This window comes from Anopheles arabiensis, chromosome 2, assembly GCF_016920715.1.
Source record: "Anopheles arabiensis isolate DONGOLA chromosome 2, AaraD3, whole genome shotgun sequence".
Taxonomy (NCBI): domain Eukaryota; kingdom Metazoa; phylum Arthropoda; class Insecta; order Diptera; family Culicidae; genus Anopheles; species Anopheles arabiensis.
The window spans coordinates 25,882,391-25,903,104 of NC_053517.1; the positions used below are offsets into that span (position 1 = coordinate 25,882,391).

The 20,714-nt window shown below is 48.6% G+C and overlaps 3 protein-coding genes across 10 annotated transcripts in view; 1 reads left to right on the top strand and 2 right to left on the bottom strand.

Moving 5' to 3' along the window:
• The first annotated feature begins 324 nt into the window (after nt 1-324).
• LOC120896390 lies at nt 325-6,779 on the top strand. 3 transcript variants are annotated; one of them, XM_040300457.1, is made up of 5 exons: nt 325-538; nt 1,938-1,990; nt 3,560-4,244; nt 4,324-4,573; nt 5,717-6,779. In XM_040300457.1, exons 3-5 carry the CDS (start codon nt 3,795-3,797, stop codon nt 6,526-6,528), a joined length of 1,512 nt encoding a protein of 503 aa, XP_040156391.1. In that variant the 5' UTR covers nt 325-538; nt 1,938-1,990; nt 3,560-3,794; the 3' UTR covers nt 6,529-6,779. The 3 variants fall into 3 exon arrangements, with proteins under 3 accessions (XP_040156391.1, XP_040156390.1, XP_040156392.1); XM_040300456.1 differs by lacking the exon at nt 1,938-1,990; XM_040300458.1 differs by lacking the exons at nt 325-538; nt 1,938-1,990 and adding an exon at nt 545-864.
• Nucleotides 6,780-7,440: 661 nt separating this feature from the next.
• LOC120897899 lies at nt 7,441-12,281 on the bottom strand. 2 transcript variants are annotated; one of them, XM_040303086.1, is made up of 6 exons: nt 11,928-12,281; nt 9,330-9,398; nt 8,564-9,255; nt 8,256-8,488; nt 8,014-8,182; nt 7,441-7,933 (listed from the first exon to the last, which is right to left on the bottom strand). In XM_040303086.1, exons 1-6 carry the CDS (start codon nt 11,955-11,957, stop codon nt 7,651-7,653), a joined length of 1,476 nt encoding a protein of 491 aa, XP_040159020.1. In that variant the 5' UTR covers nt 11,958-12,281; the 3' UTR covers nt 7,441-7,650. The 2 variants fall into 2 exon arrangements, with proteins under 2 accessions (XP_040159020.1, XP_040159019.1); XM_040303085.1 differs by lacking the exon at nt 11,928-12,281 and adding an exon at nt 9,929-10,383.
• Nucleotides 12,282-12,632: 351 nt separating this feature from the next.
• The window catches only part of LOC120897898 (mucin-17-like), a 44,937-nt gene continuing 36,855 nt past the window's right edge, over nt 12,633-20,714 (bottom strand). For 4 of the 5 annotated variants that reach the window (XM_040303081.1, XM_040303080.1, XM_040303082.1 and 1 more), the window contains 2 exons: nt 20,366-20,603; nt 12,633-20,273 (listed from right to left, as the gene is read on the bottom strand). In XM_040303081.1, the coding sequence (XP_040159015.1) occupies nt 16,473-20,273; nt 20,366-20,603 (4,039 nt within the window). In that variant the 3' untranslated portion in view covers nt 12,633-16,472. The remainder of the gene's footprint in view (nt 20,274-20,365; nt 20,604-20,714) is intronic. The other variant, XM_040303084.1, reaches the window with a different exon arrangement.

Below are 20,714 nucleotides of genomic sequence, written 5' to 3' on the forward strand. Positions count from 1 at the left end.
AAACACCAAACCATGTGTTACTAAACCAAGGGATTACGTAGTAGTGCAAAACCGGTTTTTTGGGGGCAGGGAGGTGAGTTGACTCAATTCCACCCACCCCCGGGTGCATTAGAGGAAGCGGTGCGCGCACTCTGAGCTGAGCTCTCTTGTTTGCTGTGGGGAGTCCCGCATCGCGACGCGACTCCAATCCAGCGGGTTTATTATCATCTGCGCAAGTGGCAACAGACCGCTCCAGACGGGGGACAGTGAGAGAAAGAGAGAGGGAGAGAGTAGTGGCCCGCGGGCACGTAGCAACTTTCCGCCCAGCCCTTGCGGGTAGTCTGCGGTGGCGCTAACTGCCAGTCGATGCGCGATCGTGAAACACGCCGGACCGCGGGACTTTGCGCTGATCAGCGTGCGGCAGGCAGCGAGTGTTTGGTAACAGTACGCAAGTGAGCGCGCGCGCGCGCACGTAACGGTTGTGCCTGTAACGGGGGCCCGCGTGTTCATTTACTGTGAAGTGTGATAGAGAGTTCGGTACAATTTCTTCCAATCACAGGTGTGTGTGTTTGTGTGGTGGAAGTGTTCAATTCGTGTGTGCGAATCTGTTTGATAAACGATTGCAATCGGTTAATGATGGAATTCCGTGCAATATTGCAACGTCCATACACTGCAAACTAGCAGCAGCAGCAGCTGTGGTACAATGTGGGCTCGGTCGTGGGTTGCATCATCGTCGGGGTCGTCGGCTACCACCATCCACCATCGGGCGCACTTTCTCCCGTTCTCCAAAACTACGCCCTATGACATAAAGCCGGTCAAACGACCGGGGCGGAGATTTCTCGCTCCGCTGACCACGTGGGAATATCACAGCGCTGTGGATACGGTGTACGGTGTACGGCACACAACGGCCAAAATCAATCCCCCATGTTCCCTTGTTCCCCTCCTTTCCCGGGGTCCTCCAACATGGGCGAGAATTAATGAATCTCGGTACAGATCCCTCTCCATTGCAGCTGTTTGGATGATGAGCGGTACCTTTTTTCTCCCCACCCTCGATTCCCCTCCCCGGACGCCTGCTAACTGAAGTACAATGTACTGGGACGGAGGGCCACCCTGCCGCAAGCGTAATGAGCGCTTGTAACGCTACAAATGGCGTGGTTAGATAATTATTTTTCGCCCAGTTTCTGCGTACTTTTATGCAGCTTGTTCTTCCACTTCTTCGAACAGCACATCATAACTCTCAACCCCTGCGGGACTGCGGCCATCAGTAGTCGTCCCGGTGCATTGGGTGCAGCCTACACAGCCTAATGATGTACGATTGTGCAGATGTTCCAAAAAGGCGGCAGACATCCCGGGCGCATCTAATTGGCAGGCCCCTTTGCGCGAGCTCGGGCTGGGGGAAGGGACTTGGGGGGCATAATAATATTTGATACCATGTGTGTGGTATTCACCCCCCCGTGGTGTGCATTCCTTTGCGCACTGGAGAGCTAGGCTAGTTTTTGTTTTTAATTATAAACTGGCCAACAAACGGACGCTGGAAGGAAAATGGTTGTCGCCGTATTGCATTTCACGTTCATTAAACCAGATTGTGCACCGCACAGTACCGGGGGTAACACGGTTAGGCTGCAACACACCCCACACGGCGGCTGGCCCACTGCACGGCGCATTCTGCATGGGTGGGTGTCCTCGGGGTTCAAGTTCAGCGCCAAGTAGTGTCATTCATGTTGTTGCTTTCTTTTCACCGTCCAAGAGAGCGTGTGTGTGTGTGTGAGAGAGAGAGCTTCTTCGTTCGTTCCTGTCTTTTGTTTATTGTTGTGAAGTGGTACTGGTTTTTGTATCAAACACTCTCACACACTTTGAAACTTACGGAAAGGGGTTCACCCTTGATTATCGTTCGTAGCCGGGGGTCTAGGTGTGTTTTGATACGGAATGTTTATTTTTGTGTTGTTGCTGGTTTACAGCGTCTGTGGCCGTTGTTCCGGTGTGAAAATTTGGCCTTGGACCTCACCCTTAGGTAAACCATAGGGATTTTGATGTTTTTAGTGTTTCAATTACTACCGCTCGCTAGATTTTTCAATGTGGCTGGGTTAGGGAGTCAAATCAAAGTCCGTTGTTCTTCCCTCTGGAGACAAGACCACGTGTACTAAGGGGAGAACAACACTGACCACAAACTATTGGGGATTCACTCTGGACACTTTTGTCAATTGACACTGCTCTACTCTTCAATCTCTTGATTAGTTTTGGTAGTCTTAAAGTAGCTCGGATTTTTATGAGTCGGATGCTGCCAACTGCCCGTTTGATCCCTGGGTGCAAGACTTTAGCAAGACTGCAAAGCCGAAGATCTATTGATGCCTGTATCCGCAACGTATATCCGTCAACTCATATTTCAACCGATTTAGCTTTAAGTAATTAAGTGCAATTTATTGTCCAAATTGACCATCCGACAGGGAAGTTCTTCCTGTTGGAGCTATGCTTTGATAAAGCTTGATTCAGTTATAAATGAGCAAAATTGAACTAAAAATTCCCTAACTCTAGGTTCAAATTGTAACTGAACATTTAAGGTACATAATGAAGGGTTACTGGATTTCCCAAGGATATTTGGAAGTTTCCCCAGAATAACACCAGAAAGCACATGAGTAAACCCTGTAATGCTCTTGCTCTTCGCTTTTTTTTTTAAATCACAATGTCTTTGTCCTGATTTTTTACCAAATGAGCACCATATTAATACATTTTGGATAAGAAATTGCGCATTTTCGACCTGACATTGTTGTATTTTAGGGGGTTTTTGTTCCAACGTTATTACAGAAACAATTATAGTTCAAGATGTGGTAAGAGGAAGTCTCGAAAGCCTGTATAGGCCGGCATGTCCGCGTAGGACGTTACGCCAAATAGAAGGAGAAGATGTGAGAGGAATGACCAATTGAATCGAAGCAATCGAACCACAAAACATCGTAGGTTGGGAATGACTTATAAATGAATCAAATCCAAATGCTTATTTCATCAATTAATTGCCATGAACCGTTCAAAGAAAACCCGATTCAAAAGCCTAATCAAAAAGCATATCCATTTACATCAAATTTCTACCTTCTGTTGCCGTTCATCGGCCCCAACTGAGCACTCCAACGAGGGCGTTTGGCTGGAAATGGTTCAAGAACTACCGTTTTCACCGATAAATTAATTCTTCCCATTAATTCTGTAACGTTTGCGATACAGTTATCTTGCTATCATGAAAAACGGGCCCAGAAAAACGGCCCCAGAGTCGAAGAATTGTCGGCTTCTCCCAAGGAAGAGAATTGCGCCACATTGTCAGAACACAATGTTCACCTACATCTACGCCAGTTCCGGACGATGATGCAATTAAAGGCGTGGAAAATGGAAAATTTGTCCCCATTTTTGTCGGCCACCTCATATCGGGGAAAGCCCCCTGCCACTGCCCTGCTCCCAAACACTCGAAGTCATTCCCCGGTCTGTGTTTGTGCCACTGCGACTCTGAGTTCTGCCGTGTGAGGGGCTTTTCCCGCACTTTATCTACGCTCATTACGCCCGCCAACAACTTTCAATTCACTTTTCCCATCGTTTGCAGGCCGCTGCCTCTACTCTCTGCTGCCCTTGCCCCTTTCTCGCTTGCTGCATTGTGTGCAGCGTACGGAACAGCAACGGTACACAGTGTGAGCGGTACTTCCCGCGGAGAAAGCGACGTGCGCCGGGCGGCGGCGGGAAAGACATCCACACAAAAGACGACCGCTAATTGGGCAAACATATAGGTCGATGTCGGTGAAGCCCCTGCCCTGTCCCTGCGCTCCTCCTCGTCATCATACATGTCCACCCTTTCCCAGCGAGCGAGCGACACAGCGAAGATGGCAGACCCAGATGAGGGCGGTGGACTTGCGCTGGCAACGGCACGCACCACGAAACCACCGCCGACCCACCGACTGCCCGCCATTCCCGAAGGGCCGAAAGCAGGCTCCGGGGGCGGACGAGAGCAGCTGCGCCACTGCTTCGTGCCGGCGGACGAGAACGGGTGCCTTGGGCTGCACCTGAGCCGCACACCGTGGGACCCGTACCCGTGGGTGAGCGGTGTGGTGGACGGTTCTGGGGCCGATCTGGCCGGCGTCCGCACCGGTGACTGCGTGCTGGAAGCGAACGGCGAGGATCTGCTCGGCCTGAAGGTGATCGACATTGCCAGGCGGGTGCGCAGCCGGCGCAGTTCCCGCTCCGCACCGGCCGGCGTTGGTCTGTTGCTGTGGAATTCGGGCTTTGAGAAGAATGTAAGTGGCACCCAATGTCACCAGTAACTCAGGGGTTCCCGGTTGTAATAATCCTTCATCCATATTTTGTTCTCGGCAGAACCTAAATCCACAGTCGCTGTCCCGGTTTGCCAACTGTTTGCAGGGCATTGCTGGACTGCTGGAGTGTCCGATCTGCTTGGAAGTGATTAGACCACCGTCCTGGCAGTGCAACCATGGTCATCTGATCTGCTCCGGCTGTCGGTCGCGCACGACCAAGTGTCCGATCTGTCGGGAGGTGCTTGGTCGCGGCCGGTGCATTGTGGCGGACAAGCTGTTTCACTATTTGGTGCAAACGCTCGGACATGAAGGTAAGATGATGGCTGATGATGGTAAGCAACGAATTGTTCCCCATTTTTAGGGATTTAACATGAAATAGGTTGTATGTTGCATGTAGTTTACTTTGTTTTTTACCAAAATAGTACAATTATACAGTCGTAGATTAACAAAATGCTATTGTCTCACAACTACACGACGAACTTATTATAAACTTCACAGAAAGCAGTAATGCACTTCAATTTTTACGTGGTTTTTGAGCTATCTCATCGTTTGAAGATTCGTTTTCAATCGATTAATTGGATTTGGGATTGGAAATTACTGGTAATTGAACTGGTGAGAGACTCTTTACTGGAATCTTGTTGGTTTAATTTAATCTTTGGATAATACAGTTGGAAAGTCCATCGATATGGAAACTCCATTTGAAATGTGTTAATCGAAGTTGGAATCAAATCCTGTTAGAATTTCATTCAAATACCAATGTATTACTATCGAATCCCCGTATAATTCCAATAACATTTCAGTCAAATTTAACGCGAAATCTTTATAATTCCTTACACTTAACTCAAGGATGGGTATAAATAGAGCATGTTTATGAAGAACAATATTCTCGCTTGTTTTCCGGGTTTTGTTAAAATTTACTACAATCTACCTAAAGCTATAAGCGGTTCTAGCGACCTTTTTAAATGGCGATGGTGGAAGACAGGAGTGTCTATAGGCGCTAAATTTAGACATCACAATAATTAATAAATATATAGATTAATCAGTTGTTTAGCTACAATTAGCATCGTCATTTAGAAGCGAAAGTCGAAAAATACATTTGATAAATGAGAGAAATTAGATAAAACAGCTATACATCGTACTATTATAGTAGATAAAAATACTGCTCATTAAAGCGAAGAAGAAACCGAGCCAAACAGCTATTCAAGCAAATTAACACACATTGTACTTGCACCAGCTGTATTTCGATGTGCCAGCAGCTGGTTCACATTCCCGTTCATCTAACCCTTGTGTCACACACTGACAGTCGGTAGTAAATCTGGAGTAATTTAGCAAAAACATTTACTATAAAAACAGTTCATAATGAATCGCACACTGCGGACCTGCTATTATTATTTTCTGTTTCTGCTATCTCCTAGCACTTTGCGCTAATCAACTCTCCAATCTTTCTCCTTCAGCTGACCAGCAGACTGCGTTGGACCCTAAATCACAGGACACAACACACACGCAGCAGCAGCAGCAGCAGCAGCAACATCCCCATCATTGGTCTGCAAACAACTCGGGACGCCTTCCACTGGTACGGCGGGAGTACTACCTACACCGCCCGACTCAGCACACCATCCCCACGCACGCATTCAAATTGAAAGCAAACAACGCCCCGGATGGTGGTGTCCCGGCAACGGCATCATTACTGGCCGGGTCCCGGGTGACCACACCGCACAGGACACCGACGACGACGACGACGACGACGACGACGAGGACCGCCCTGTATCACTGCCCATCCGGTCAGCCCTGTGCGCGGATGAAAAATCAACATGACATCCTGATGCACCTGCAAAAGGCACACCAGACGAGCATCGTCCAGTACTACGTCACCGCGGACGACACGGTGGACGTGACGGTGGCCGATGCCGGGCACTGCTCCGCGCTGGCCTGCGTGGTCGTCGTACCACCATCACCGTCCGCCGCCAGGGGCAATCAGTTGTTCTTTGTGGCACGGTTCCGCTGCCCGGAGGAGCCGAACGAAACGCTCTGCTGGCTGTGGCATTTGGGTGCCGAACCAGCGACGGGCCAGTTTCGGGTGCAGCTGTCGCCCGTTGCCGGGGACGAGCCGACGAAGCCGTGGCAGGGACGACCGGTTTCGCTCGAGTGGAGCCGACAGGAGATTTTGAAAAGCAAGCGATTCGTTCGCACAAAACTGGCTTCCCTTCCCCAGCGGATGCGCGTTCGGGTGCTGCTCGATGCGGCGGGTGAAGCCGTCGATGCGTAAGGGAGATTCCGTTCTAAGAAGACTGGCCTGTGATGCGTGTTACAGGAAGGTGTTGATGGCAGTGTAACAAGGAGGTTACCTTTTCCCTCCGTGTTGGCCGTACAGTACACATGACAGTTGCAATGCATTCGATGGGGGGAAAAGTGAAATAGAGAGTGCAATGTCTTAAAGCGAGTTGTTTTGTTTGGTAATTTTAAATAGAGAACGTCACAAACAGGCGGCAATAAACTGTTCAATGAATAATTCAGTAAGCGTTTAGCTATATTTCACTTGCTATTGCTGTGGGGTAAAGAAATTAATCATGCGATCAATCAATCCAAGCGGCACCACTAACGACAAGAAGGCATTGCCACTTGGAATGCGGTCTCATGCCGTAATTATTCGCTACAACACAATCATTCATGTGCTGCTTTTGCTTTTTAATGAGCCACTGATGACGGTGAGTACACAGAAAAAATCAACAATAATCAAAATGATTTGCTGCTAATTATAAATAATTGGTTTCTAACGCTTAAGACTGGCATTTCTAACGGTCATAAATTTAAAGCGTTCAAATTCAAACCGATCTAGAGCAGTTTGTGTGAAATGTTTCGACGAAGCATGAAATATTTCATGTTTGAATTTTACAGCCGTTTCTTCACAAGCCACGTGGTGCAGTTCATTGTGAGGAGTCGATTTCAAGTCTTTTGAAAGACGGAATAGGGTTCAAAGTTATCAAATGACAAAAACAATTTTTTTTCCTAACAACTACCAAATGATCAGACTTAAAAAAAAGTAGTTAAAAATTTGATGAAAAAATGATTTTCTTTTTCTTTTGATTTGAATTTAAACATGTACCATATTTTGAGAAAACACAGCAAACAACAACTACGTATTAATCTTTCAGAGAGAAAATACCATTCTTCGTTATGATTATTATAAATAGGACAATACAGAACGAGAGGTTTTATTAACAAAATGTACGTCTCCTTTCGATTGTGACCATATCGGCCCACGGTAACATGTGGAAATGCTTTACACTCTACATGATTACAAAGTTCCGCAGAACAAAACATACACAGCAACGTAAACAGCAACAAAAGGCAAGGAAACTGGGCGGCTTTGCAAGCACACATCCGAAGATTAAAGGTCCGCCAGACGCTTAATGGACACTTTGAGCAAAATTTCCGTCTCCGGGCTGAAGGTGGCGCGGATGCAGACGCCGGTATAGAACACGCCCGACTTGCTGTTGACCAGATCGTTCCACGATTTGTCCACCATCGAGTACACCTCGGAGCGGGAGATCAGCTCCTTGCCGAGGATGTGGTCGAACCCGGCCTTGCGCACGATCACCTCCAGCGCGTAGTTTTTGCTCTGCTCCGGGCTGCCCTCGAGCAGCGCCGAAAGGAAGATGTCACCGATGGTGCTGTGTATGGAGGACGCGATGGATGTATATTAAAAAAAAACGCTGCAAAGGTGAAGAGCAGTGAATAGAGACCGGTTTACCTTGTGTCGGAGATGAGCTTCAGCCAAAATTTATGACCATCCAGCAGCAACAGCAGACACGCATTGTCGACGGGCGTACGCGGTGGGAGCGATATTTCGGCCGACGCCGTCCCGAACGATATGACCGGCGTCCGGTGATGGACGGTCACGTGATCCTGCAGCTCCGGCGCTGCAAACAATTCGATGCAGACGGCGATTAGGTAAACTTCTTTGCAAGAATCGAAAAAGAAAGCTGTCCTTACCGGCTATTAAATCCGCACAGTACTCGCCACACGGACAGTGGTACGAGTGAGGGCGCACCGGCACAGTCAGCTGTATGCCGTTCTCCGGAATGCTGCTAAGACTTTCCACCGACACGTTGCAGGACATGGACGAGGTCGGTCGGCGAATCGCGAGACTGTTGTACGAGCCGGACAGCTCCGGTGCCAACCGATTCGCCGAAGGGCAGCGCAGCACCGACACGGAATTGTCGCGCCTGCAACGAAACATGACCGTTAATTTAAATTGCATCAATTCGATCCCACCACGAAAGAAAGGCCAACGAACTCACTTAAATATCTCACTCGTCGACAGCGACAGCGATTTGCCCTTCGAGCCCTGCAGATCGCCCACCACGTCCGGCGGCTGCATGTGCTGCCCGCCACCGCCGTGCTTGCTCAGATTGTCCACCGAGCTGGCCTTGCCCATGATGCGCGCCAGGAACTTGTGCGTGTGCGAGTGTATGGGCCGCCCGCTCGGCACCAGATGGCTATCGCTACCGTACGGGCTTTTCTTCCGATCGCAGGACGAGGCCCGCTTCGGCTGCCGGGTACAGCGCGCTCCAAACAGCCGCTCGCGCAGCTTCCCGTCCGTGCCCTCGCGCAGATTGAACGCCTCCGTAATGGACTGGTACACCTGCTCGGCCAGCAACGAGCGCCCGACCGTGTACCGTTCGCGACAGATGGCACAACGTTCCGCCCGGACCCGGCACCGCGAGCACACCAGATGCCCGTTCTGGCACTGGAAAACGGGCGGCGGTATCGTGTCGAAACAGACCGGACACTCCAGCGCGGCCACAATCGTTTGCATGCTGGCCGTTAGCCGCTCGAGATTGATCGGCATCGGACCGCAGCAGAGCGATTCGGGATTGCAGGCCGGCTCCATGCCGGTGCTCCACAGCAGCAGCGTCACGATGTCCGCCTTGGCCCGCACCATGCCGGCGACCTCCGCGATCCGCATGCCGAGGACATCTTCGTTGTTAACCTGCAAAACAGGGGGGGACGAAATTATTGTTTAAGTCCACAGTGGTTCTCCCCTGCTGTTCGGTCGCCCATTACCTCCAGAACGCAATCGCCAACCTTCAACCCGGTCACCTCGGCCGGTGAGTCAGCATCCACGCCGCTAACCTAAAAGAGGCAAAATGGTGCTAGATGAGAGAGGGAGAAAGAGGGAGAACGAGAGAGTGCTGTAGGCCCGTTTCCCGCTCGGAAAGACGATCGCCTTGAAGCGATTGGTCGGAGCAAACCAGACAAGCCCGGTACCAGCCAGCAGCATCCTCCGCTCTCGCGCTTGTGCTGGCGGAGAAGGTGAAGGTCGCGGAACAGTCGCGGGCCACAATGGCCTAGGTTATGAATGAACCAACCGAACCAACCCTGAGTAAGCAATTTTAATTCGAGGGTCACACACACACACACACACACACACACATGAGTGCGGAAGAAGAAGCTGTAATGATTGCGCCCCGCGTCTCGTGACACACATTTAACGCTTCAGCACACAATCACACTTGCTAAGGCAATTCTATTCCACAGCACACTGAGTTATTCAACAAGCGGACCGCGAACAGGCTTTCTCTCTTCGTTCATTCGCACCGATTCACCAGCACCGATTGAAAAGTGTCTCCATCTGCGCACACACACACACACAACACACCTACCCAAGGATACGGGTCCCATTTGCTGCGGGTCAGATGAAAGCCACAGGAACCGTCCGTCTGCTTCGGTATGTGCAGTATCCGGACGGAAGGATCGTAATGATCGTCCGTTGCTGCGGTTGTAGTGGTTGCGTTTGTCGTCGTTGTTACACCACCACCGCCCTGCTGTTCCGCATCGATGCCGCCCGTCCCCGGTTTGGGCTCTAAATTCGATTGAACAACGACCTGTGTTTCCACCATTGTTTTGAGTGCTTTTCTCCTTCCCTTGCAGACGCGTCAATTGATAAACGCACACACGCACGTAACTTGCAATAAATAGAAACGAAACTAATCAATGCGGCACTACTAATCACATTGCACTGCGCGCACACTGGCACACAGATTTCACCCCCCGGATCACGGTCACTGGTCGCAGGCTCCTGCCGATCGAGCCGCTGGTTCAAAAGTAACTGGCAAAGCCTGCTGCGTGCGATTCGTTCGATCCGGCTGCGATGGTGTACGGCACGGCACACACAGCCACAATACGGCCGTATTTCCCCTTCCTTGCACACGTGTGGTGGAATTCCTTTTTTTTTTGCGCGCGCTCCCGCTCGTGCCGTTGACGTTGTATTGTTGTTGTCGCTGCCGAACGGTTCGATAGCACGGCTCAATACCACCAGCAACCGGTTTGCGGTATTGGAAACCTGCGCACCCACAACATCTCGCGCCGTCTGCTTGGTGTGACCCTGAGTCCGCATCTAATAGCACAGCAGATGTGACACCGGCGCGATCGAACTTCCGCTTAAGCAAAATTCAAAACACTCTACCACCACCACCACCGATGCCTTGGTGTTTCTGAGATCATTCGCCGCTCCCCCCGCTATCTTCCGGTCACCTCTTTCCCCTTGTTTTGTCACGATCGTCTGTGTGGGTCAGTGTGCGATCTCGTCGTGCCAAAAGGCCTTCGAATTTTGAAGCCAGTTTCAAACGGCAACGATTTCGTGACGGTCCGACTCCGGTAGTGTCGTTGTAGGCTGGCACGCGACACACTCAGCGCAACTTGCTCAAATGTGTGTGTGTGAGTGTGGACCAATTAAATCGTGTTACAATTCTGCCGTTAGTGCGTGCCATCGCTGCCCTTTCCGGACGGTGGAGGAAACATTTTCCTTTGAGGAAGGCAGCAACCGATGCGATAATGGTGAGGAAAATGGTTGGCGTGGGTGAGGTGTGGCGTTACATAAACGATGCAGGCTGGTTGCGGGCTTCTGGCTGTGTGGCTGTGATGACAAATAGACAGGCGTTGTTGGTTGCTGCCGAGCCAATTTGGAGAAAGTAAGCCAGTAAGTTATTCGGTTTTGGGAAATTGCACGCAAACGCCCGAAGAGGTACTTGGATCGATCCAGAAAGTTTCTCGAGGTAACAGACAAGATTCCACCCAAAAGATGGCCCTATTCTACTCCAATGTGTTGCCTGGTGTTGATGTTGAGAACGACACGCATGAAATCCGACTGCTTGAAGAACAATTCAGCACACAGTACGACGGAATCTTTAAACCTTCATTTGACTGCGGAAATTTTGGGCGCACACAGTGAAACATTTTTCCTTCACAATGTTCAAACAACAACTCGACGTTGAGACAACACAATTATGATATTTAAAAAATATTTTAAATGTGTGATGTTCTACTAATGCTATTACAATTCCCAACTTACATCTCCGCGCTTCCACTTACATCGATGCGCCACATACCCTTGTCTGCAATATTTGAAGTTAAACAAATTGAAGACAACATAAATTAGGGGTAGTCCCGCGGTACAGTTCTCAACTCGCACGACTTAACAACATGCCCGTCATCGGCTCGAGCCCGGTATGGACCAAACCCGCCCATACGCAGGATTGTCTCCTCTGCTGTAGGTGCTAACAATAAGTCACCGACAGATAAATCCATTTAGTGGTAAAGGTAGGCCTTGATCGAAAACGCTTGTTGGACCAAAGAAGAAGAAAAAGAAGAAGAAGAACTTACCATAAAAAATGCATTATTAGTATCAAACATACTAATATGCGACTTATCCGGATCTACAACCACTTCGTGGTTCTGTGTAGCGTCTGAAACCAGAAGCAGAAGCGTCTGAAACTGTCTCCTCTTTCCTTGTGACCAGCTCTGCAATAGGATAGGATCCTCAAGAAGCACTGAGATTATGCAGTTCAATGCCGTTCTAATCACACTGCTGCATGAATTTAGCGAATACAGAATACCTGAAAGAACACTTAACCTTCAATCAACGTAACGGTCGCTGCCGGAACTCTTGAGACTGGCTGTGCACTATACGGTGGTTGAAAGAAAACTAAAGGATTTAATACCGGTGCTCCAATGAATGCTTTGATGTACAAACGTAGGTCACAGGTTACTGTGTTTACAACACTCCACCGTAATTACACTTCGGAGAAGTATTGGAACTGTCTCTTTCCGACCGAAGGCCTTTTAGCCTTCCTTTGAATTGAAGGACGATGGAGGAGCCGCTGTATGAACCATCGGTACGCCGATAAGGTGCCAAGATGGCGTCCACCAGCGAGGGTATGTTTAACAAATGGCACACGATCACACCGAACCGCAACGCCATTCCGCACCTTTAGATCTCTTTATCAAACTACTGTTTTCGGATATTGTATAATCGAAATTCACGTTGTATGTACAACAAACTCAAATTAAACACAAACATAATAAACATACAATAAACGCCTCCTCAACTACTGGTATTCAATAAAAATCATCTGCTTTTTATTGTATTTTGATAGATTACTTTTTTAATCAATTTCTCTTTTAAACATGTCCTTGCGGTTCGTTATTTTTATTCCCCTTTTTCGCTTTTACCTCACTAATACGCCTAGTGCTTTTTTTCTGTACAATGCGTTTGCCCGCTCATACTGATATTACATGTGTGAGTGTGTGTGTCTGTGTTTAACTAATTTATTAATTCGCTGAACGTATTTTTCTTTTCTTCCTCGAGAGACATGGCCATCTTCCCTTTCCATAGCCGGCTCGGTGGGAGAGACTTTGATAAAGTTTCCAAGCCCCCCTTCCCCCATCTCCTTGCATTAATCCGAGTTTTGATTGATCTTATCCATCATAACCGTAATCAAACTATGAGCAAAAGGGATATTACCATGAAGTTGTCAAAATTCTTTCCCAACCAAAGGGGAAGAAGATACCGTCATTTTTTGAGGCAATTATGAAGTCCAATGTTGGGACCAGATTAACAAAACTGTGTCTAAAGTTGCTGCTTTGCGTAGTTTCATTGTTCTCTTTATACAAATCATCCATCTTGTATGAGTAAATCAAAACAAAAGCATTGTCTATTGTGCTAGTAGTGAATGTCCCACTATTTCTCTATTAGTTTTTCACATTGATAGCACATCCCTGGGAAGTAAAGCAAGAAACCACCCTTACAATAGGAGTGGTTTGCGTTTGTCTTTGTTTTCCTGCAAATGTTTCGCGCTTGATGAATGTTACTAATGACTGATCATCATTCTACCCCCCCATCGCCACTGTACGTATTATTTGGACACAGAACAAACTTCGCGATCAAAATCACTGGACGCCAATCGCGGAGTGGAGGAGTGTGAGGAGAGCCTCACACCCTTATCGCCCTTAGCTCTCCTCCTTAGCTCGACAACTTGGCATTTTTGCTTACTTTCCCCACTGTTACTACTGTTGTGTTCGAAATTGATCCTCGTTGCGTTATTATTGATATTAACCCGTCCCTTTTCTCGCACACACACGCGCACACACATACGCTTTCTCTTTCTCTCTCTCTCTTGATACTAAGTTTGTTTTCTTGTGTTTCATATCTGAGCATTGTTTTACTTGGATTTATGTCTTGTCTTTCGTTACCGTTACGTTTTCGTCACACAGGGTTCGTGTACACAGGTGTTTATATAAATATTAATTTAAGTTACGTTTGAAATTAAAATAAAAGCAGAACATACATTAAACCGAGGACGAAAAACCAATTACCTACTTACAAATTAATGCTTCCCATGTTCGTTGAATCGGCGCTCGGCACGACATCATTCAACGTAACATTTACATTGCTACACGCACGTTCTTTTTTTTTTTAAACTAGCGCTACTATTCGTTCGTTTGTGTTTGCGTTGTCTTTTCCTTTTACAACTAACTTGCCTTATTTTCCAAACAAATACACAGCGACAAACAGCAGCATCCTCCCTGCCGTGGGCGCCCTTTCTATTAAATACAATCTCGCTCTTTGAAACGGGTTTTCAGTTATTTCTGTTATGTATAGGCTCGCGGGCTCACAAATGGTCCGCCCGTCCCTTTCCTTTGCTGGTTTACCAGGAGGCAGGGCAGAGCTAAAAATCCCTCTCCAAAGCTAAATCGCTCAATCGCTCTTGTTTGCCGCCTTCCAAAAACCGTACAAAACTACAACACCAAAACGATCCTCGCAGGGGGGGATCCTGTTTGGGGTTGCGCAACCGAAGCAAAGCCAAACTTAAAAAAAACGGAAGAACAAAAAACACACTCCGGTTATTGCGGCACGAATCACAACTATGCTTTTTTCATAATGATCGTCTCCGTTTTTTTAGAATATTGCAGTGATGTTTTATCGATCGGTGTTGCGCCCGAGTGTAGGCAGGCCAAGTGCTTCCATCTTGCAACGACTGCGTTTTTTAAAAAGATTGTGTTCTTATTGTATTTCCGATAGATCTCCCTACCTCTTCTATCCGTCCGGTAACCTGTCACGTACTGTAAGCACCTCTCGTATAGTATCAAGACTTTTCGACAATGAAAAGCACCCTTGAAAGGATATCCTTTTCCAGTATATAGATATATAAGTATATAGGTATAGATAGTTGTACGACTCTCTCTCTCTCTCTTTCCGCATTCACTCCTTAACCTTCCTTCACAATTGTGTCACTGTCGGGGTACTTTCAGTTTATATCATTTGTTTGTGGTCTGTGTAAATTCTTCACCGTTTCGGAACCTCCGCCTCGAATGCAAGTTGTAGTTGATGGTGGTGGTGGTGGTGGTATTGTGGTCCGTATTATTATTGAGTTTTTGATTATTGTGCCTGAATGCTGCCACTATACTCCCCCCCATGCGCTCTTAGACATTTTAAAAATGAAACTAACGGCGGTTTTACTTTAAAGTTTGCTTGTTAAAAATGCAAGATCTAACATCTTGCTGTTAAAAAAGAGATCCCATTGATGTTGCCGCTGATAGCTAAAACCATGCCAGAGGTTCAGGCCTGTTGAAAATGTACGCCCCGTTAACGTCTTTGCTTTCGTTCGGGTGTGAGTTTATAGTTACTATGCACTACGCGTTTGGCGGACAGCTTAAAAACAGAAACCTGTTTTTATGTGCCTTTTTAGGCATTAAAAACGGAAATAAACAACGTTTGCTGTTCGAAAAGTTGAGTCTCACTCACGAAACGTCACCACCACACTTCCTTTTTGCCAAAACTCTCTCCCACTCCCTGTCATACACATTATCAATCATATCCATTAATGTTCAAGCTATTTAAACATTACGCTACAAGAATAGGGTTTGTGTGTGTGTATGTGTTCTTCATCCATCTGCTTCGTCTTCGGCTGCTACCGACTCGCTAGTGGCCGGGAGCATATTTACACGCTGCTTTAACGCTACATTTCTACGAAGTACTAATTCATTATGATCAATCATTTCCCCTTAGCTAAATTACACCTTAAGTCAATATATTATCGTTAACGTTACGTCAAGTATTTGTCTTGCCGAGTGTGCCTTCAGTCGGCACTGTTTCTCGTTGCAACGCAATGTGCAAAAGGTTAAATCCTTCTTTCTTCTTACACGTGTGTGTGTGTGTATCGTTTTCACCAACCTCATACAATCGCACCATCCAAGTCGGGGTTTGTTTGATGATTTTATTCTTGCTTCTTCTAAGGACATGTTGCAAGGTTGCAATTGTGCCAGCAATGTGATCGTTTTGTATTACCATTTTGGTATTCCATTGGCAGTTGTTATCCAGCTTGTTTGTATATGAGATCTACTAATCGGTATATATATTATGTGGGTGTGTATGTGATATTCTCTAAAACAATATGTAAAGGTACTTAGAACATAATCTATACTCAGCGACCATTCAGGATATTAAAAAAAACTAGAAAAAGAAACTATTTATAATAATTGAGCTAATATAATCTACAATTTGTCCATTCAACCCGTGCTGTATATCGATTTTTGTAGCGTTTAGCCGTCGCGTGTCGCGTGCTGTTATAAATGAAGACGTTTAGTTTTTTTTTTAAATATGGAGCAAAGCGTATTGGAAATGGGGATTAAAAACGGGTTTCTTTGAACACAACCTCTCCTTGGTAAGCTAAAACTAAAATCAAATTCAAACCCCTCAAACTGATTCCACTGGTTCCGACTGACTGACTGTATCCAACCTGTACACACACACACATACATACACACGATTAAAAAGTATATCCACAATTAAGGACCAGGCCCCGTACACTACACCACTAACGACTGGGCTTTGTCAAGTACAATCACTTAGCCGACGATCGAAAGTTGTCAAGATTTTATAATCGTCTTCAGCGGATCTCCATCCGAAGCGTTCACACCGAAGTGATGATTCGTTACACCAAGCATACTGCTGCTGCTGCTGCTGCTGCTATTACCGCTTGCGGAGCTCACCGTACTGCTTAAGGTGCCGCTTCCGGCGGTGTTGCTGCTGAGGTTACTGATGGTACTGTTGTTGCTGTTGCTGCTACCACTGCTGCCCGGTCCCATCGGGCTGCCATCGTCCGGCGATACGCCGACCATCGGCGATGGACAATCCGTGGGATACTTGCGCTTCATGCCCACGTGCGGTTGACGGATTGACTGTTGCTGCTGCTGGTGCTGCGGGGCAGCGTGTGCGGACTGTTGCAAGTGTGGGGCCGGATGATGATGCTGATGATGCTGATGGTTCGATATTGGCGCTTCAGGATGGTGAACCGCACCACCCCCACCGAGCGGTGACGGAGTGACGGAGTTTACCAGCCCGCTCGAGAGCGGACTGTCGGGCAGGAAGGAATGATCGAGCGAGTAGTGTAGCGAACCGTCCGTTTCGTTGCTCTGCAGGTTCAAGATACTGTCGATCGCATTCTGCACCTGCCGGCTGATGTCCTCCTCAAAGTTGGGCACCCCCATCGTATCGAACGAGATGTGATTGAACTGATGCAGATCGTGGATTGTTTGCTGATGGTGATGATGATGATGATGTTGATGATGATGGTGGTGGTTAAGCTGCTGCTGCTGTTGTTGCTGCTGCTGGTCATGGAAGGAAGGCTCTCCATCTCCTCCTCCTCCTCCTCCTCCACCTATCATACCGGTCGGCAGGTGCAGTGCAGCCTCTTCTTTACCAACCATCGTCCCTGGACCGTTCATAACCGAGCCAGGATTGTGCTGGTGGTGAGAATGGACAGAATTGATCACCGGTGCTCGACCGCTTTCATCGACACCGTGCTGATGCTGATGGGGATGATGATGATGCACCGAGGTGTCCAAGCCTAGAAGTTCACGATCGAGATAGTTGATTTTATTGTGCTCACTGCTATCGTCATGATGAGTGCTACTACTACCAACAACACCACCACCAACGTCACCACCACTACTACTACCACCACCACCACATAGGATTAGACTAGATGCATCATCGCCTGGTAACGGCAAAGCGTTTGAGCCACTGCCACCATGCACCACCAAATCGGTCGAATCGTCGAAGCAACCTTGCTTGCTGCCTTGCTTTCGTCCACCGTCATCGACCATGTCTGCCCCGGTCGTCCCGTCGATGGCCGGGTGCATATGATGGTGAGTGTGAGGGTTTTGGTGATGCAAATGATGGGAGGGAATGCGATTGTGCGATATGTGGTTGCTGTGATGCAGAAGGTGCGACTGCTGCTGCGCATGATGGTGGAGCTGCTGCTCGTCGGCCGCCTGCGGCGCATGGTGATGATGGGGCAGCGCGTCCGCCTCGCCGGGATCGCCGTTGTCCAGTATGCCCGCGCCACAGATGCTGTTAAGATTGTTTAGGCTTAAGCTTAGATTAGTTTCGAGCATGTCGAGCATATTCCCATGGTGATGATCGACGTCCTCCGCCGTCGCTGATGCTAGCAGGATGTCCCCGTTCCACGAGGTGCGCTTCGATACACCGTGATGGTGGTGGTGATAATGATGTTGTTGATGATGCTCATGATTTATGTTATTGTTGTTATTGTTATTATTACTGTGGTTGTTATTGTTGGTCGCTCTACCCAGCATAATAATGTTAGTGGACAGCCCATCGTCTTCACCGTCAACCTGGCCGACCAGCGGATTACCGTTGGAAGCCGTTCTACAGTTACCAATGATTACCCCGCCAGTACTAATAGCTCTACTATCACCACCAAGCCCACCACCACCACCATTATTTACTATCGTGCCACAGCCAATACTGATGTCGGTGCTACCAATGCCGCTGTTACTACCATTGCTTACAAGAATGTGTTCGTTACCTGGAGCGGGTTTCGCAACAGAACCGTTCGAGCTGACCGTGCCCAACGGTTGCACTTGGGAGTTGTTGTTGGCGGCCCCGGCAGGCTCATCGTTGCCGGCACAATCCATCAGCCAACGGTGATCATCGTCGCCCTTCACGACGTTGGCACTGCCATCGTCGAGCGGTTTCGAATCGTTACGATCGAGCGACATACACTGCCGCTTGTTGGGATTGATTGTATCCGCTTCCGACGGTTCGCTCGCGTACAACAGCCCAGCCGAGGATGGTCCATTGCCTCCGGCAACTACACCACCACCACCCGAAACCGCACCCGTCCAATGGCGCTTCTGTGTTCCACCGCTGGAAGAGTGCTGCTGCTGCTGCTGCTGAAGAAGCTCAAAGCTGTTGCCCGTTGCTTTGTGCAGGAAGGAATCGGACGTAGATTCCTCCTCGTCGTGCGATGACTGGAACACCGAAGCGGACCAGTGGCGGGACGTCATTATATCGTTCGACTTTTCGTTGATCCCGCCAGCGCCACTCCTTTCCACCGCGGATGAGCTGCTTTCGCAACCTCCAAACAATGCGTCCAGGCGCGTTTCAACACTCTTCGCGGATGCGCCGCCACAAACACCCTCCCCACCGCCGGTTACACCCGTGCGCTGATGGTTGTTGAAGAATTCGGTCAGCGGGGAGTCAATGCGCGACACCGGAGGTGGTTGCTTATCGTCCGCCGTGGCGTTAAACAGCTGCTCCAGCTGCTTATCGACACTTTTCGAATCATTCGAGTTGAACATTTCGTGCATCTCTTCTTCCGTCGTTTTCCTTCTGCCCGACGGATCGATGCCGAGATTGGTGGCTTCGCTCGTGACGTTGCCATCGCTGCCGGGGCCTGTGAAGTAGCTGAGATCTTTCTGGAAGCACATCCACTCGTCATACGGTGAGTCGTGCTGCTGCTGCTGCTGCTGCTGGTCCGTCGACTGCTTTGAGGACGCGAGCTGCGATGCCGCTACGGACGAACCGGACGGAAGGTGATTGCTATCCACCTTCGAACTCTCCGCAGCACAATGCTTCTGTGCCGAAGGTAAGTGTACCTGGTTGAAATAACGCAACGTCGGAGGGGCCGTCGATGTGACCATTGTAGCGGCGACGGATGAACCGTGAAGCGATGGGTTCAAAATGTCACCCTTTTTCTCGTCCATCATGCAGGCGCTGTCTGTTTTCTTCATTATGAAGCTGGGCGTGATTTCGCTTTCGATATCATCGTAACTGTTCGTCACTGTTACTCGTGCGTTCTTCTTCAACGCATCACTCCAAGGGGTGCCACCACCACCGCTACCAATGCTAGCCATACTGCGGTTGGCGGTCGCTTGTTCGTGCTTCACCGTTGCCGACTGCACCTGCACCACCGAATGCACGACCGACGCAGTCATGTTGGACTTTTGGAATGTGCTTTGGAAGGACGTTTCACTGCCCAACGCAGTTTTGCACACTGTGGTGGTAGTACTACTGGAGCGTATTGTTTCCGTCAGCATGGTGTTCGTAGTCGAAGACAGCTCTGCAACACAGCTTCCGGTGGTTCCGGTGCCATACGATGGTTCGGTTTTCTTAGGACCCTCTGGCAGCGTTAACGGCAGTAGCGGAGATTGGCTTTGCGCTGGTGGTGGTGCGGCTAGCTCCTTCAGTTTGGGTTTGTCCTCGTCAGAGGAGACGCATATTACGTCCTCGCCGCCGTCTGCTGAAGGCGTCGCGTCGCCCTCCACCTCGCGGAGATGTTCTTGCATCTCTTCAATCTCCTGCGTGATGTCCGCCTTGAACAGCTTGTTCACCAGCATCAATTCCGAGGTGCGCACTTCCCGCTATTTAAGATAAAATATATAAAAGAGGAATAGAGTGCAAAAGAATGGTACAAACACAACTCAGCCAGTGTGCTTCGCTCAAGCTAACGTACCATCGACTCGTTGATCATTAACCGCTGATAGCGGCTGAGCATCGTCCGGAACGCGTCCGGGAACCATTCGGCGGTCGTCTCAAACTGCAGCTCTTCCTCCTCATTTTCCTCGCACTTTTCCTCGTACATGCAGTGGTAGCGTATTAGCCGCTTGATTGCATCCTGCTTACTACCGAACGGTGTGTTGGTGTCCGGTTTCGTACACGCATCTTGATCCTTCTGTATCTGAATTTCAAACCTGTTGCGCGCGATAAAGAAGCAACGAAAAAGGAAGAAAATTGAAGAAAGCAAAAGAAAAGAGAACAGAATTAATACGCTTGCCCGACACGTGACCGTTTACAAACTTTCC

Excerpts from the sequence above, each read along its gene's own strand:
- LOC120896390 (XM_040300457.1), top strand. The coding sequence starts at position 3,795 with ATGTCCACCCTTTCCCAGCGAGCGAGCGACACAGCGAAGATGGCAGAC. Across the intron at positions 4,245-4,323 it reads ATTCGGGCTTTGAGAAGAAT|AACCTAAATCCACAGTCGCT; the intron begins GTAAGTGGCACC and ends TGTTCTCGGCAG. Across the intron at positions 4,574-5,716 it reads GCAAACGCTCGGACATGAAG|CTGACCAGCAGACTGCGTTG; the intron begins GTAAGATGATGG and ends TTTCTCCTTCAG.
- LOC120897899 (XM_040303085.1), bottom strand. The coding sequence starts at position 10,165 with ATGGTGGAAACACAGGTCGTTGTTCAATCGAATTTAGAGCCCAAACCG. Across the intron at positions 8,183-8,255 it reads CTGTGCGGATTTAATAGCCG|CGCCGGAGCTGCAGGATCAC; the intron begins GTAAGGACAGCT and ends AATTGTTTGCAG. Across the intron at positions 7,934-8,013 it reads AAGCTCATCTCCGACACAAG|CACCATCGGTGACATCTTCC; the intron begins GTAAACCGGTCT and ends CTCCATACACAG.